Source organism: Phyllostomus hastatus, unplaced genomic scaffold, assembly GCF_019186645.2.
Source record: "Phyllostomus hastatus isolate PE091 unplaced genomic scaffold, TTU_PhHast_1.1 phas_scaffold_78, whole genome shotgun sequence".
Taxonomy (NCBI): Eukaryota; Metazoa; Chordata; class Mammalia; order Chiroptera; family Phyllostomidae; genus Phyllostomus; species Phyllostomus hastatus.
Window position 1 is genome coordinate 13,598,278 of NW_025334041.1, and position 17,753 is coordinate 13,616,030.

The 17,753-nt window shown below is 44.5% G+C and overlaps 2 protein-coding genes and 1 long non-coding RNA gene across 4 annotated transcripts in view; all 3 read left to right on the top strand.

Moving 5' to 3' along the window:
• Nucleotides 1–7,908, top strand: part of CUNH7orf31 (chromosome unknown C7orf31 homolog) — a 30,086-nt gene extending 22,178 nt beyond the window's left edge. For both annotated transcript variants that reach the window (XM_045828188.1, XM_045828189.1), the window contains 4 exons: nt 1,214–1,302; nt 3,062–3,236; nt 3,526–3,617; nt 6,785–7,908. In XM_045828188.1, coding sequence (XP_045684144.1) covers nt 1,214–1,302; nt 3,062–3,236; nt 3,526–3,617; nt 6,785–7,606 — 1,178 coding nt within the window. In that variant the 3' untranslated portion in view covers nt 7,607–7,908. The remainder of the gene's footprint in view (nt 1–1,213; nt 1,303–3,061; nt 3,237–3,525; nt 3,618–6,784) is intronic.
• Nucleotides 7,909–9,106: 1,198 nt separating this feature from the next.
• On the top strand, nt 9,107–11,700 carry LOC123811719. The gene is made up of 3 exons (XR_006784425.1): nt 9,107–9,583; nt 10,268–10,379; nt 10,872–11,700. It is a non-coding gene; the product is annotated as an uncharacterized LOC123811719 (long non-coding RNA).
• Nucleotides 11,701–15,266: 3,566 nt separating this feature from the next.
• On the top strand, nt 15,267–17,514 carry LOC123811546 (cytochrome c). Its single transcript, XM_045827779.1, has 3 exons — nt 15,267–15,406; nt 16,482–16,658; nt 16,769–17,514. Exons 2-3 carry the CDS (start codon nt 16,490–16,492, stop codon nt 16,915–16,917), a joined length of 318 nt encoding a protein of 105 aa, XP_045683735.1. The 5' UTR covers nt 15,267–15,406; nt 16,482–16,489; the 3' UTR covers nt 16,918–17,514.
• The last annotated feature ends 239 nt before the right edge of the window (nt 17,515–17,753 follow it).

A 17,753-nucleotide genomic window follows, 5' to 3' on the forward strand; every position in this document is an offset into this window, starting at 1 on the left:
CCTTACACTGATCACCAGGTCTCTCCGCACTGGACACCTCACGACAGAGAAGAAACTGTGGCAAAAGAGTGCCGGCAGCTGCAGTGGCAGAAAAGGTGCACGGTAGGCAGAGATAGATGTCTGTTGGGTGTATGTGGTCTGTGAGGAAGGCAAGACCCCAGAACTGTCCGTGAACGCAGCTCCTCTGTACACGGACAACTGGACCCAGCTGTAGGAACAGACACCGCCATCCTCACTGGCAGCCTCAGTACCGCGTTCGGAGGCAGAAAGGTTTTCAGAGACGTCACGTGGAGAGTTTAAGCGTGTGGACTGTGGAGTCAGCTGCAGGGCTAGAACTCTGGCTCTGCCACTTTCTCACCACGGACCGTGGGCAAGTTTCTTCACTTCTGTGCCTCCACTTCCCGATCTGTAAAACAAAATAGGAGTACTACCTCATGGAAAATAGAGATAAGTGTTAGCAGTAGTTGTTATTATTTACCCATAGGTCACTGTGATCTGAAAATATTAAATGGAAAATTCTAAAACTAAACAATTCATAAGCTTTAAACTGCACACCACTCTGAGTAGTGTGATGAAATCTCCCAGTGTCCCGCTCTGCCCCACCCTGACGTAAGTCATCCCTCTGTCCTGCGTGTCCACGCTGTGTGTGCCGCCTACCCCTGAGTCACTGAGAAGGCCTCTGGGTCATCGGACTGAAAAAGCAGAGGGTGTATAGGGTCCAGCACTATCCTCAGTTCCACGCATCCCCTGAGGATAAGAACACTACCACCAATGCCGAGGAATCTGCATTCGTTAAGATGTTCTCTTTGCCTTTTTAGTGAGCAAGTACTAACTCCATTTCTTGATATAAAGGCAGGGAAAAGTCAAAACAGGTAGTTTAGAATTATATTCACTTAAACGAGAAAGAGGATCCAGGAAGACTTATAATTTACCTAAAAGTTCCTTCCATTAACAAGAAAGGTGGAGGACCAGCCCTCCCGCCGCCGGAGCACTGGGCCTGGGGAGTGGACCTCAGTGCAGGCGGCCCTCACGCCGCGCCTGCAGGGGGCGAGGGCGAGAAGTCAACCAGTTGTAACTGTGAAGCTGCGGTATGCACGCCTGCGTACCGCTCTGCCTCATATTTTCTTGTTTCCGTGTATCGCACCCACAACTCCGTTAGCTAGAAGGCCCTCCTGTGTACTCAGGGTAACAGGGCTCTCCCTGGAAATTTCAGGTCACCCTTACAGATACGAGCTGCTGGACTATCCCATGGATTCAAAGAAGAAAGGCTTGACTTGGCCGGGCCAGGGGGTGTATTATGATGTAAGTATCTTTTTACATGTGTTTAAAACAAAGTAAAAAAGTGTTTTTACATGTTTATAAAAATCCAAAAGACGGATTGTTTTTATATTCTCTCTGGGGGGAAATTTTGAGGTTTTGACCAGGATTCACTTTTTTTTGTCCTGTTTTGTTTCCTTAGCTGATTTCCGATACTTTTGGCAGTTAAGTAACATTTCCAGTTACAAAAAAAAGAAGTTCCTCGGGGGAGAAGGAGGGAAGGGCTGCATTTCACTGCCGGTGTGCCCCGCAACTCTCTCCTCAGGGTCCATAACATAGCATGTAACTCCACGTACTCATGGAGGAAATGGGAGACTTTTTCAGAAAGATTCACACTTTATTGTGCTAACCGTTATATTTGTATAGAATCAAACATAAAACAATAGCCACTGTTTATTAAGAAGTTGCTACCCACGCTAACCGCCTGAGACCACTTCATGTCCAGCACTTACAAGCAGGCCCCGCCGGGCAGGATCAGCATCCCATTTCATGGACGAGGAAACCGAGGCTCAGAGACTTTGTGACTGTGCTAGTATCTCAGCACTCAGGCTTGTGAGGCTTCAGTCTCTGCTCTTAACCTCCGTGCCATGACTCCACACGGATAAAAAAAGAAAAAAAAATCTTGAGAGTATGTTTTTCACAGCGGGAGACAGTGGAACAAGGAAGGACTAGGAGATAGAAGGGACGCAAGAAGGGACGGGAGCGAGCTGAGGCGGGGCTGCTGTCGGCTCGCTGGAGAGTCTGACAAAAGGGGGCCCTGGAGACAGGTTCAGGGGGTGAGCCCCGGAGAGCTGCCGCTGCCCGTGGCTCCCCTGGCTGCAAGTCTCGTGGGGACCCTTAGAACTGAGGGAGAAAGAGCGTGCCTCTGAGAGAAAGGGGGAAGAAAGACATGGGCATGCTCCTGGGAAGGAGTGCGCCGAAAAAGAAAATTTTAAATCATAAAGGAAAACATCTAGAAATTTGAAAATAGCACTAGTTACCACTCATTGGCCAGCGAGTTTGTGAGGGGCAGTGTTTTCCACGTGGCATCTCCTGGCACCTAGCAGTCCGTGAGGTGGGCAGGAAACCCCCGTGGAAGGCTGGGAACCTTTGATTTCCGTTTGGAAAGACCAGCGCAGCAGGCCACAGTGCGGTCCCGGCAATGTCACGTAGTCGTAACGAAGTAAGCAATTTCCTGTTTGTGTTTTCTAAAGTTGTACATCAAGAAAAGTCCTTACAGAATCACCTGTTTTACTGGATCTCTTTCATTCTCTCGAGCAAAATCTAAGCAACCCAGAAATACGAGAAGTTATTCTGGAGATCATCCTGTCATTACACATCCTTAGAGCCCAAGTTTCCGTCTCGGGAGTTTAGTTTCTTCTTTCAGTTCCCTCATCTCCACCTGCCCTTTAAAGTGACGCTTTCCCCGTGTCCCACCCCTTTGCAACAGCCCCGGTTGGCTCCCCGCCACCTAAGCGTGGATGCCAGAGCTCAGCTACAAAGACACTTCAGGGTCTTTCTCCCTTCCTACACCTGGCTTGGCGTGCCCGTCCCCCGACAGGTTCATGGCCGTTTCCTGTTTCTGAATACCCTCCTTTCGGGGCCTCTCGCCTCCCTAAAACTTGCTCACTCTTCAAAGCTCGGCTCCACTCGCATTGCGTCTGCTGCCTGGAATTCCTTTGCCCCCACCCTGGTGAGACAGTGGGTCAGCTCTTGTCCTACCAGATGACATTAGTAGCAATAATCTTGTATGTTCATATTCTAGTTTCCTAAATCTGTTGAGAAAACCAAGCAAGTATTCTACCCCAAACCTCCTAAAACCTTCGCTCCTAACACTTCTTTAAATGCCTGGGATCATGTTAACTCTCTGAAAGAAGCCAACATACGAAGGAATCTTGAGAAGTCCCAGTGGATGACCTCCTACACTCAGGATTTCACAGGTAGGAGTTCCCTTTCATCCAGATAAAAAGAACAAGATTAGAGAGTTGACGAATGCTGTTATGAGCTTTCATCTTCTAATGTCTCTCCTTGTTTCTTAATCTAAATACTAATAGAAATTAAGGTGGGTGGTAAGTTTCTCTTAGCAGGTAACTGGGACGTTAAGTTGGTTTTCCTTTTATTGGTCCTCATTTATATTCCAAAGGGGATTGGGTATGTTTTTCTCCCAAGAGGTCATTTACGTGCCATTTTTCGTGTAACCAAATGATAAGGTGTGATGTTTCTGTTAAGGTCTGGGGCCCATGAACCCCCTGGAACTGGACGATTACCATGAAAAGGAGGTGGCAGAGTTAACCGGACATATGGGATTCGACCCCAAGCCTGTAAGTCGTTGCAGTCAGCTCTCAGTGGTTCGGGGGGGAATGTCCATGCGTCGGTTTCTCTCTTGCTTTGCCCGCTTCTTTTTGAGTGCTGGTGACTCAACTAGAAAGAGGAAAATGTAACTCATTTAGAAGTTAATTCTGAATTGATTTGAACTGGTTTGAATGCCTTTCTCCACTATTTTGAGGGACAAGCAAGATTTCCTTTTTTTCTTTGTGATACTGGTGGTGTTTTGTTTTGTTTTGTTTTGTTTTGTTTTAGCAGATTTTATACTGTGTTACTACTGCTAAAATTGACAAAGGAATTGATTTACAAAAGCTTACCTAGTAATTTAATGAGATTATTAAATTCTGTGAATCTTTGCGTATTAGTATATCTTGTACATTATCACTGCTCTCGAAAAGATAAAGCCTTCTTCCCGAAATCCACAGTAATTGAGAGTTGGCTGGATTACAATCAAAAGCCAATTCTCTGTAAATATCAGGTTTCTTAATTGATTTTGTGAAATGGTCTTAAAGTAATGATCATGCCCTTCAGTGACAGAAGCTACAAACTGTCGGCTTAATTTTGTAAATGAAATAAAATGACTTAATAGTACTCATTTATTGTTTTATTTGGGTCTAAATTTTATCCTCTAAAACTACAAAATTTTGAAAACAAAATTAATAGTTTCAAAGATAGAAATTATGGAAAAACACATTAAAAAACAACTATAAGCTATTTCAATATTAACTCTTTTTATGCTGAACTGAATACATTTTTTTTTCCATTAGCTTCAGTATTTCCCAAAGCGATATAGAATCATTAACACCAGAAGTAGTGCCATAGACTGTACATAAATGTATCATTCACTGAAGGGTTGTTCATTGTCTTTATTCTCTGAGTCTAGGAGAGATGAGATGCATACTCTGACATCAGCAGGTGTGTTCAGCAACTGTCCAGATTTCCACAGATTTGACCCTGTGTGGTCTGGCCCCTCAGGAAGCAGCTTTACCATTTTTATGAAATGCACGTACAAGTTATACAAAGGATGCTTGTCAAGTACATTATATGCAAAATTGCTGTGCAAGTAAATCAATACCTAAGTTTTTATTAATAACATGGTAAAATACGCCCAAAGTAGTTGGAATTTTCAGTGAATCCTGCTGGTTTCTGACTAAAGCATAAATAACAGATCTGGGAAGGCATGTTTTAGTGGTAATAAATATGCGTATGAAATATTTTGCTGTAGTAGAATAAAATAATGATATTAAAAACTGCTTCTTGCATTAGATACTGTCAAAGTAGGATATGATACACTCTATACTTTTAATTTATGGAAAATTAAACAAAACATTTCAAAGAGCTGGGTTTTTTTTTTCCTTTTTTTTGATAGTGTCTACTCAAACCTGATTAAAGTTAAAGTTTTTAAACAGATTTGTTAATAACAGTATGGAAATTTCCCCGACTATGAACAAAGTAGGTTCCAAAAGGATGTTCCCAAGTCCATTTTTTCTAAGTCCAAACTACCGTCACTTTCTCAACATTCTCATTTTCATCTCTGCTACCTATTCCATCACCATCATATATCCATTGTTTTTCACTTTTTTCTTCAACGTATAAAAATTTTCAGCCCTGGCTGGCATAGCTCAGTGGAATAAGCTCGGGCTGCGAACCCAAGTGTCGCAGGTTCGATTCCCAGTCAGAGTACATGCCTGGGTTGCAGGCCATAACCCCCAGCAACCGCACATTGATGTTTCTCTCTCTCTCTCTCTGTCTCCCTCTCTTCCCTCTCTAAAAATAAATAAATAAAATCTTTAAAAAAATTTTTTTCAAACACAGGAAAGTTTAAATAATTTTACCGTTAACATGCATGTGCCCATCACCTAAACTCTGCAATTGGCATTTTACTATACTTAGCACATAATTCATCTTTCCACCCCTCCCACCACTCCATCAATACACTTGTTATTTTTACAAGATTTTATTTACGTATTTTTAGAGAGAGGGGAAGGGAGGGAGAAAGAAAGGGAGAGAAACATCAATGTGTGGTTGCCTCTCACATGCTTCCAACTGGGGACCTGGCCCACAACCCCAGGCATGTGCCCTGACTGGGAATCAAACCGGCAACCTTTTGGTTTGCAGGCCAGTGCTCAGTCCACTGAGCCACAGCAGCCAGAGCAATACACTTATTATTTTTATACATTTCAGAATAAGTTGAAAACGTTAGTATACTTCACCCCTACACATTTGGTATGCATATCATTAAACAGAGTTCAATTTGTTTGAAGTTTCTTCTTTTAAGATAAAATAAACATTCAATGATTTATACAAATCTTTAGTGTACACTCAACGAGTTTTGCAAACGCACAGGCCTCCGTAACCCAAACCTCCATCAATATGTTGAAAACGACCATCATCCCACAAAGTTCCCTCGTGCCCCTTCCAAGCCGACTCCTCCCCTCGCCCTCCTGCCCGCAGACCTACACCTGTCACCAGCCCTTTCAGTGCACTCACCACTCGCGCAGGTATGGACACGACTGAGTTCACAATTTTTATAAAACATCTCAAAAAACAAGAATAGATATGACTAGCTCCTCTCAGACCAGCATTTCTCAAGCGTCCGTAGCCGCAGCATCACCGAGGTGCTTGTTTAAAAAGCAGGTACCCGAGCCCCGCTGTGGCGGGCCTTCTGACTCACAGTCCTGGGGGATCAAGCTTAGGGTCTCATTTTCCGCCGGCTCCAAGGCCGATTCTGACTCCACCGAGGTTCAAGGACTCTTGCCTTGGCCTAGTAAAGAAGACTTTGGCAGAGACTTAAATAACTGCCCCAAACTGTTAACATCACCTGCTGCTGACAGGCAGAAGTTTTGTTCTAGGGATTCTTTTATGTCTTTGAAAGTTTGAAAGCAAAAGGCTCCTACGTAGAGGAATTTCTATATCGCCAAGTACAAATACACCCTTTCTGTATTAGCAAAAATGGGTAGAGGAGAAAAATGTGCTTATGAGGACCCAAACAAATCTCACCGTCTTTAAGTATCAAAGGGCAGTGGAATGCGTACTGGCACACCCACCCTGGGCTCCCTGACAGCGGGAACGGGCGGGACTCTTGACTTGCCACCGTGGCAACACCCTCACCATGCCATGCTTACTAATGCATCGCTTTTCTCCTTTTTATCCCCCACTCCAGCCAGAGAAATCCCACCCCGTCTTAAAAACCGCCAGACCCTTGGAAGGCCGGCTTGCTCGGCTGCTTCAGAACCGACGTCCTCTGGAGGCTGCTGTCCAGCCAAGGCCACCCTCCTGCCCCGACTGCACCCCTCGAGTGTTGTGCAATTTCCATACCTTCATACCCAGTTCTACAGAAATGATGGCACTTGGCGATAACACACCAGCGGGTGTGACCAATAAATACCAGGAAATTGAAGAGAAGATTAAGGAAGAACAAAGGTTCCTGTCTCCCTACGCATACCAACCTTGTTACCCGACGAAAGATCTGACTGACATTTACGGCATACAGCCATTTCCAAAGATCACGGACACGCAGAAGACAGAGGATCTGTACTGGAGACAGCTGTCCTCAAAACCCCAGCCGAGACCTTACAGCAGCCCGGACCCTTACATTCCATACGAACATTTTAAATCTGCCTTCCACGACCCATATGCCATGTGTCAAAATCCTGGTAGCCTCGGTAAGCCTAGTATTTTACAAAATAAACTGGACTCGGCAGCTTTGGATCTAGAACGCTTTTTAGGTAAGCCAAAAGAACAGCTGACCTTCAGTACGGAACACGATGAGGAAACAAGATCACTTCTGGGTTGGATTCCCAAAGTCGGAGAGGCCAAGACGCAGACCGACCTGCTGGAGCTTAAGAACTCTTTCTCAAAAAGCAGTGCCCAGAAACGTTTCCATCAGTCAGTTCTGGAAGGCCATAAGGACCTCAGGGATAAGGTGCATTCCGGGATGAGACACCAATTCTATGGTCATAATTCGTATTATTTCTATAACTGAGATAATCATCCTTCCCTCAAAACCCAGCCCCTTGCTAGTAAAGAAAATATAACAGAATTTCCTCCCTGTTGTTGGGTTCTGTTTTTTAGAGGAGCCATAATGACCTTGTTAATGAGGCTTATGTTTTCAGGAATTTAAGTTAGGATCTAGTCAGAGGAACCCTGAGAAGGTGATGTTTTGACTTCTTGAAAAGTTTAACAATTTGACAATAAAATATTAGTACCAGAAAAATGTAAGTCTTTCATCTCATTTTCAAAGTATACTCCAAGGAACTTTTCTGAAACCACAAAAAACAATGTGTATGACAAAGTTTATATTATTGTTTTTAAAATATGAATATTTAAAAAAACTGAAATGCCCAATAACTGACATGTCTATATAATTTATATTAGCTTAATAAAATAAAATTTATATTAGCTTAATAAAATATGTGAACACTGTCCCTTTAGGTAGATGTTTGTACAAAGTAACATTAGGTATGAAAGGCCGAACTCAAATGCCCAGTTAGCTGAGGGATGAACACCCTACTACAAACTGTATAACCTTCATAAAGCACATGTGTGAGTCCTCTTTTTTGATGTTAACGTGGACAAAATAAGTCAGTAGAGAAAGATGAAACCCAAAGTGCTCTGCATGCACGCATTCTAAGCTGGATGTTTCTTTTCCTTTAACCTTATGGTAGAGAAACAACCATTTCTTTAATGCAGGAAAAAAGGGATTGCAGTGTGAAGAGCTTTAATAAGTAACTGGTGAGTTCTCATTGTGGTAAGAAAGAATGGTATCTTAGTCCACCATATAACAAAATACCATATACCAGGTGGCTTATAAACAATCAATTTTTATTTCTCACAGTTCTGGAGGCTGGAAAGGTCCAAGGTCATGGCCCTAGCACTTCCGGTGTCTGGTGAGGTTCTCACTGTCATCTCACATGGTGGAAGGGGTGAAGGACCTCTCTGGGGACCCTTTTATGAGAGCAGTAATCCCATTCCTGAGGCTTCTGCCTTCAGGACGAATTAGTTACTAAGGCCCCATCCTCCTAAACAACGTTAGGGGGTTAGGATTTCAACATATGAATTTTAGGATATACAAACATTTAGACCAAACAAATGGCTTAATATCAATTACCCTAAAGCCAAATGTCATCATTTTTGGAAGGTGTCCACAAGAGTTTGGCTAACCCCAGATGTAGGTCAGTTCATTTAATGTGCCAATGCTACAGGGGAGATCTGGCGAGATGGCTGGGGAGGAGGAGGGAAAACAGCCGCGTGGGAGTCTGCCTTCCCTCGACAAGGGAGGGGTCAGTAAGTGACAATACCCCTGTCCCCGTAAGGATAAACGAACTATCTTGGCTTGTAACAGCAGGAGGAAGCTTGCAGAGAGTGTACACGGACGGAAAGGTTTGCAGCACACCTGTACTGCGGAGGTTCACCTGGTGGCAGGAGAAGACATCCTCACTGAGCATGCGTCAGGGTAGAGCACTGTTTGGGCAAAGGAAAAGGCCCTCCTACTTCCTTCTGGAGCGCCTAGGATTAGGGGTGGAGATTTTTTAAGAGGGCTGGCGGTGACTCGACTTTTTCTCCCTTCTGGTTCCCCTCGCGGGTGCTGTCAGGGACCCAAGCCTGCCCGGCCAGCGGGCCTTGGAAGCCCCTGGCCTGGGAGGGTTTCCCAGGCCCCTCCTGGTGGAAGAAGCAGCCGCGGCACAGACCCCTGGCACTGCGCTGTGCCGCCCTGCTCTGCCCGGTGCACGGACGCGCTGCGGGGCTGCTGGCCTGAGGGATGGGCCCGGGCGTTGGGCCGACGGGCAGGAGCGGAGAAAAGGACAGCGCGCAACAAGTAGGACTCGAGCGAGCGCCAGACTCCAGAACGGTGCCTGAACCCGGACTGTGACCAGGAACCAGCCAGGCCACCTGGAGGATCGTGCTGCAGCTGCCCGCGTTTCCCAAAGGACGGGATTTTAAATGGGAAAGGGAATTCCAGGTGCAGCCTTGAACTAATGTGGCGAGGGGTGGCGGGATTGTCTTTGGGTGTTCTAGAGGGAATGCGCTCTGAGGCAGAAGCCCGCCGTTCTTCCAAAATCGTGTAACTTTTGAATAAACAACCCCTCTCCGTTTTCACCAAATCTCTGCCTTTAGAGTTTGCCTGTTGGGCAGCGGGCAGTAGAACCCCACTTGCTGTTCGGTAACACCAAGAGGTATATTTTAGACATAGTTTAGCATGGAAATTCGTTCATAAGGAATTTCTCGGAGGGTTTCGTTGAGTTTCTTTTAATTTTTGTTTTTGTGTCATGGCCAACGTGTCATTTGGTTACACCCATTTAACTCTTCTGGGCAAAAAATATAGAATCTTTCTTCCAAATTCTTGTCTATAGTACTAGTTATATTAGATATATTATGGGAAGCAAAATATTACACGGTAAAGTAATATTGGAGAAAACTGAGGGCAACAAAGCCAGTCATGTGACTCTACCACAGGATTCTCCATAGCCTTTCATACATATTTGGGAATGTCCAAGGTAAAGAGAATGGAGTGGACACATTTCTCAAATTAATGTGATCCTTTTATCATAAAGCATGTCACTAGATTAGAATTCCAAAGAACAAACTTTGGGAGATGCAACTCTGCAGAACAGGAATTGGGGTTTCAATTGCACATTCCCCCTAGGTTGCAGGGGCAGAGAATTGCATTCTGACCACGGGTATTCACTCCACCCACCTCTGTGTCAGCAGTGGTGCAGCTTCTCTTCAGAGGACTTGCCTACTCACCCTCAGTGCTGGTAAGCTGGCAAGCCCTACTCCTAACCCTGTTGGTTGTTAAGGCTAATAGATCTGGCCTTATTAGGTGACAGAGAATATCTACACTCCAGTTATGCTCATCAATTTTGAAACAAGTTTATGGATGTATCCAGATTAAGATAGATTCAATCCATTCATCTAATTTCACTTACTCTAAAAAGTCCATGAGTCCTGGCTGGTGTGGCTCAGTGAATTGAACACTGGTCTGTAAACCAAAAGGTCGCCAGTGTGATTCCCAGTCAGGGCACATGCCTGGTTTGTGGGCCAGGTCCCCAGATGGGGGCATGCGAGAGGCATGTGATTGATGTTTCTCTCACACTTTGATGTTTCTTTCCTCTCTTCCTCCCTCCCCCCCCTCTAAAAATAAAGAAAGAAAATCTTTTTTAAAATAAGCTAAAAGTCATGAAAACTTCAGTAAAGCTTCTGGTTTTGTTTTTTTGTTGAATTTTATTTTTGTTTTATCCTGTATACAGAGGCATAAACCAGCTAGGCCAGTAGGGGAAATAGGAGCTGAGATATCAGAAGCATTTTGGAAAGGAGATGGATAAAACAGGTGGCTCCTAACTGAAGACACTAGGACCCACTGACAGCGGGGAAACAGCCCAGGCTGCACATCACAGTCCTCAAAAGGCTCAGGAACTCGGTACCAGGACTGGGTGGGGCAGGGGTGGAGTGAGGGTGCGGGGTCGCTAAATCAGGGGAGACTGAGTGAAAAGAAGACAGTTGGCTACCTAGATCCTCTCCCTACCCGACTCCACGTCCTGACAGAGTCCCGAGGATTATTTTCTGAAGAAAGGTGCAGCAGGGTTTCTGGCACGGAGAACACCAGGCATAGCTGAGGACTGGGTACTATTCTGAAAGTGGGAAATGAGCACTATTACCAATAAGGGCCCTAGTGGGAAACAGACCTCCAAAGGTTTCCACTGAGGGCCATTTAGTGCAGGGACTAGTTACAAAGATGTGAGTAGGACTATGGGAACTTCAATAGTGGGGCACCTAGGAACTGGCGACAGCAAGAAGCCTCACCACTCCCAACCCTCCAGGAAAGAGAAGGGCCTAGCTTTACGGTGCCTCCCACTGGTGAGGCCGACCAGGAGTCAAGAGCAACGGGATTCAGGATATACTGTCCTTACCCTTGTCCTACGGCCAACAAAGGGTGGGAAATGGATCTAGAGAGGCAAGAAGAGAATGACCGGCACAGTGATGTTATAGATACTGCCTCCTCAGTCTGAGAGGTGCGGCCCCCCTTCCCCACTTGGCTACCAGAAAACTGACAGCCATCGACTTTCCAAGTGAGTCAGTTCCCAGCTGAAGCTGAACATCACCACGTTCTGCCTTCTTTTTTCAGTTCCCACACTGTAAACAAAGTGTCCTTGTTGTCTGCTTCATGCAACATCTTTCAAATTTTTTGTCTTTCGTTGGGGATTTTGCTGTTTCAAACGGCCCCCAAGCATAGTGCTAAAGTGGTATCTAGTGTTCCCACGTGCAAGAAGTGTGTGCTGTGCATTACAGAGAAAATGTTTGTTAGATTTGCCTCATTCAAACATAAGTTTTTAGGCTTGACACTAAACTGTGATCCATAAAAAAAAAGGTAAATTTGCCTTTGTCATAATTTAAAACTCTTGCTGTGCAAAAGAGCCTGGTAAGATGATGAAAAGCTATGCTACACATAGCTTTTTACACATGGGAGAAAATATCTTGTAAAGCACATATCTAACCGAGAAATAATATCCAGAATACATTAACAACTCTAAAAATTCAGCAGTAAAATAACAAACAATTCAATTTGAAAATGGGCAAAAGACATTAAAAAATCATGTTACCAAAGACAGATACATGGCCCATAAACACAACGGCAGATCTGCAACATCATTAGCCATTAGGGAAGTGCAAATTACAACCACAATGAGTGTCCATTCTGAATCTTCCACCTAGCCTTTCACAAAGGGATCCAAGTGGTAATTATGCGCTGCAGAAAGGGGAATACCTATTTATTTCAAGGCAATTAAGCACTGGTTCTTAGCTAACACTAATCTCTCGGGAGCCAGAAGACCACTATGAGAGAGGCTTAACAGGTTTTACCCAAATGTGCCCCTTGGTGAAGCCAATAGGAACACAGACATGCTGTGGTTACTCCCCCAGTTCTTGACTATGTCACTGGAATAGATATGCTTGGCAATTGGCAGAATCCTGCATTGGGTCCCTAGCCAGTAAAGCAAGAAAAGGCCCAGAAGAAGTCTCTGAATACCTCTCCTCCCTGCCCCCTGCCCCCAAAATACTCAGTACCACATCTTGACAAAATGGATGAAGAGAATACACACTTTATTAATTAGACCACCATCAAAGACTTGAAAAATGCAGGGGCGATTATTCTGGTCACATCTTATTTAAATCACCTATCTACTCACAAGATACATAGATTTGAGAGAATGAGAATATATTAAATTTAATACAGTGAGGATGTTCATTGAAGCTGCTATTCCATATGTAGTAAGAGTATATACTCTCTGTCCTCTGGAAAACTTATTGAAATTACTGAGATTATTTTTTCCTTAAATACTTGGTATAATTTATCATTGGAGCCTTCTGAGCCTCATTTTCTGTGTGGGAAAGCTTAAGTTATGGACTAATTTCTTTAAAAGTTATAATATTACTCATTTGCTCTTTATTCCTATGTTTTGATAAATTGTATTTTCAAGAAATTTTTAATTTGATCTTAATTTTTCAATAAAATAATAATCATTTCAATGTCTATAAGATTTGTCATTTTTCATGTGGGTTTTTCTTGCCTTTTTCTATGATTTTTCTTACCAGGTGTTTTTCTGTTATTAGTCCATTCTTTTACTTTCAAACCTTTTGTAATCTTATGTTGTAGATGCATTTTTCTGTTAAAAGCAAATATTCCAGTTTTTGAAATACCCTAATTTTAAAATATTTGGTAACTACAAAATTTAGTTCATTTATTGTAATAACTGATCTGCTTGGGTTTTAAACTACCATCTTACAATGTGTGTGGGGGGGTTGTATTTTTACTGCCTGCTTATTTTTCCCTCTTTTGCCTTTTAAGAAATATTTATCTCCATTCCATTTTTCTTTTTGGAAAACATACACAACTTTTCTATTATTTTATTAGTTTCTCTAGAATCTAAAATATACCCTCTTCCTGGAAAATGAAAGGACCTTAGAATATTTTAACACTAGTTTTCTACTGGCTTATATGCCATTGTTATTCCTTTCATTATATATATAGCTACAACATACACCATACACATATGTGTGTGTGTGTATATATATATATATACACAAACGTACTCACACTTCATGAGGCTTAGTTTTGCTTGTCCTCAAACTTTGTAAAAACCTCATCCTAAATGCAGTTTATTTCAATGGTTGTAAGTTTCATTTCTAGAAATTACCTTTAGCCCCTTTGAAAATCTGCTTGGTAAACAGTATCAGGACTTCAAAAGCACAGGCCGGATGTGCAAGGTGTTGCTAAGCTTGCGCTTTTACTAACTCGGATAGTTAGCCAAGTGAGCCTATTTCAGTAGTACCCCAAATGCTCGTTATTTTGGTCCCTTCCGAAGCCACAAGAGGTCTTGAGTAGTGTGACTTCTGCTGTTTTATAGCACACTTCCGTGGCAACCGTGTGTGAGCTTAGAAAGAGGAGAACTGGAAGTGAGGACACAGTCACAGAGGAAATCGGACGGTCTGGAGCAGAAATCAAAGGCCCAGTGGTTTGAAGGGATCTAAGGTAATCTAGCTCAACCTCCTAGTATCTGTTGCTGAATTTGAGGGCAGGAGGAAGGTTGTTAGAATGGAAATGTGATGAGAAAAAGCCCTCGATGGCGTACTCTAGGAATTGCACATAATATGTATTCAGTAAACACTTGACGGAATGAATACTGCAGCGCTGGATAGAAAATGAGGAAAAATTCAGCACAATTCGGGAGCTGAATTTGATGGGACAAGGGAGTCAAGAAGAAACTTTTCAGTAACCTAATTGGGCAGGAAGGGGGAGCAAGTTCAGAAGAAAAAATATACAGCTGGAAGCTGTGGTAATCCAACCTGTATTCTAATATGACCCCAACCACATTAGCTTACTTGAACGTGACCTTCACCTAGGTTAGATGGGATGCAAATCCAGTCTAGATTTCCAAGAACTTTCTAACCACGTAACAATGTTGCTTTCTAAATGCCCCTTACACACCCTCCTGGTTCTTTCTGCCCACCAACGCGAGGGAAAAACTGGTGTTGGCAGAAAAGTCAGCAAGTAAAGGGCCAGAACTGTAGTCCGGTCTGCAGCACCATCCCCAGTCCTGGGGCGGCCATCGAGGGGAACTTTGGAAGATGACTTCAAGGAACAGGGTGGAGCAAGAACAAGGTCAAGTGCACGTGTCCAACTCCTAGAACTCCCGATTCCAGCTATCAGTTTGGGTGCAGCTGGCACCAGCCCTAGAAGTATGACCAAGTACGGACAAAGGTCGCGAGCTGAAGGAAAGGTAGCCAGACGTCTCTCTCCCAGACTGGCAAAACGCCGTCCGGAAACGCTTTACGGCACAGAGCACAAGAACAGCTACCTCCGCGGGATAACGCCCTCAATCCACCAGGGCAGGGAACTCCACTCCGCCGTCCCCGTCGGCGCACGCACGCACGCACACAGAGGCCGCAGGGTGACGTAACCTCCGTACGGTTCGACCAGCGGACTGTCGTAACTGCCAGGCCAGTGAGGCTTCTAGAGGAAGGGCACTCGCCCGTGATATACCCTACCCTGCTAGCCGCCGTGCGCGCGCAGGTCGCTGCCGCAGGCCCTGGCGACTAAAGCCAATAAGATATGGCAACGTCACTGCGCACGAGTCGACGCCGCCGCACGGCGAGCCGCAAAAAGGCGGAGCGAGTTCGGTTGCACCAACACCGGTACTTAGGCGCGGACCAGCGTGTCCTTGGACTTAGAGAGCGGGACGTCCGGCTTGCGAGCAGGAACTTCTGTGTTTCGCGCACCAAAAGAGCGGTGAGCGCAGGGTACCGAGTCCACAGCAAGCGGAGGCTTAGCCTTGGGGGGCGCACAGCGGCCTGGGGGACGCGCGGGCTGTTGGAGGCCTGCGCCTGGGATCTTCTAGCGGAGCCCGCGCGGGCAGGCCGGGCGGGGGGTTAGGACCCCGGACTTGGGCCAGGCCGAACCCGGTGGGCTACGGCTCGAGGTGGGGTGGAACAACCCCACTCCCCGAAACTAGGTCAAGGCCCTAAAATCCCGGAGACAGTCGGAAGTAGATGAGTCTGAACGCGGCCTTCCTGTTGTCGGGGCTGAGTAGCGGTGGAAGTGGTAGACAGGACTTCCCGGGGTCAGGGAGAACGGGAGGACGGTGCGCTGCCCTTCGCGTTCTCCTTCAGCGAGGGTAAAAACTGTTGCTCCTCCGATGAGGGATAATTTTTTTTTCTTTCCTGATCACTTATCGCTTCCCCCCTGAGCTGCTCAGGCATCTCAGGAAGTCAAAATCACGGTCTCCTTGAGACCGGCCCACGTGGTTGGCCCCCAGGGCTCCCGGAGGTGGAGAACGCGGTTCTTTGGGAGACCTCGCAGCCCGCCGCTGACCTCTCGCCCACCGCAGGGCCGTTTAGAGTGACCTGAGCAAGCTGACTCAACCATGATCTCTTAATGTACTTTGCCCATTGTCAGACGGAGATGGTCTAAGTTATTGTGTGGATAAATAGGGATTCTTATTCTTAGTCGAAATGTCGGTGGTTTTGGCTTAATGCACTAACCTTGAAACTTAATCGGATTTCGTGACTTTCTGTGACCTTGACCTCATCTTTTGAAACAGTTTCGAACTAGGTTCCCAGTTTGCTTACTTGGGCTTTAACGGTCCTCAATTGAACACACGCTGATAGGTTTTTAAGGAAGTTCTTTCAAATAGTGTTTGCGGTATTAAAGTGTCTGTTACAAGTGTACTAAGTAAAACAAGATTGAGCCTGGTACTTAATGTCACGGGCTTACAATGGTTCAGTAATTAAGTAGTCATGAATTGGTTACCACCGTGTTTTTTACTTGGAGGGAAAACTTAATAAACTGAGTCTTTCGTTTTTAGATTTTAAAATGGGTGATGTAGAGAAAGGCAAGAAGATTTTTGTTCAGAAGTGTGCCCAGTGCCATACTGTGGAAAAGGGAGGCAAGCACAAGACTGGGCCAAACCTCCATGGTCTGTTTGGGCGAAAGACGGGTCAGGCCCCTGGATTTTCTTACACGGATGCCAACAAGAACAAAGGTAAGAGGGAGGCAGTTAAATAACAAAAGTACCAATTTTGAGGCTGTAACCTACGGTAAACCCTTTATCCGGAGTGTATCATACTTAACAGCACACCTCTTCTCGTTTAGGGATCACCTGGGGAGAGGCTACACTGATGGAGTATTTGGAGAATCCCAAGAAGTACATCCCTGGGACAAAAATGATCTTCGCTGGCATTAAGAAGAGTTCAGAAAGGGCAGATTTGATAGCTTATCTCAAAAAAGCTACTAATGAGTAATAGTTGGCCACTGCCTTATTTATTACAAATGTCTTGTGACTTTTTTATGTCTACCATATTTAAATTGATCTCATATACCAGAATTCAGATCATGAATGGCTGATAGAGCATTTTTGGGGGGCAGTTCTGATTTAAATAATATTGGCCTGTGGCTAAATGATTACAATCAGCTTTTTGAACTTGGATGGTAATTTCTGTTCAGCAACTGCTATCATTATTTTCCCCTTCTAAAAATAGGATTGGACTTGGTAATATTCACCTTTTCACAGAGATGGTGAAGGCTGTTTCAAAACCTGTAGGGGATTGGTTTTTTATTTAGATTTATGTAACTGCTAATATGAACATTTTAAACACTGGGAAAATCCCTTCACTGTTTATTAGAGAAGCAAGACTTGCTTGTGTTTCAAATTGTGTTCATTAGCCTGTTGAAAGGCAAGGGCTGAAGAAAAGCTGGCAGTGTCCATTTTATCTTTTTGGTCCTAACTATGCCAATTTAAAAAAAATATCCTGTATCTGAACTGTTGCCTTTAACTCACTGAAAGGCATTTTAGTGTGGTTTGTGTATAATATCAAATAAAGAATATTTAACACTTCTCACATTTTGTAGATGATCTGTAAGGTCAGCGGCTTTGATGAAATGAAGTAGCACACTTCGAATTCTTTAAGTCAGACTAAGTTATAATTCAGGATGGTCTTGAACAGCCATTCAGAAATGACCGTAGGGTTACCACATGTGTGTGATTGGTGGCGGTGCTTTTGCCAGCTCACTAGAAGGGTGCGGGTAGAAGAGGGTAGAGGGACACAGGTTGCACGTTGTGTGGTTATAAGGCTTAGGG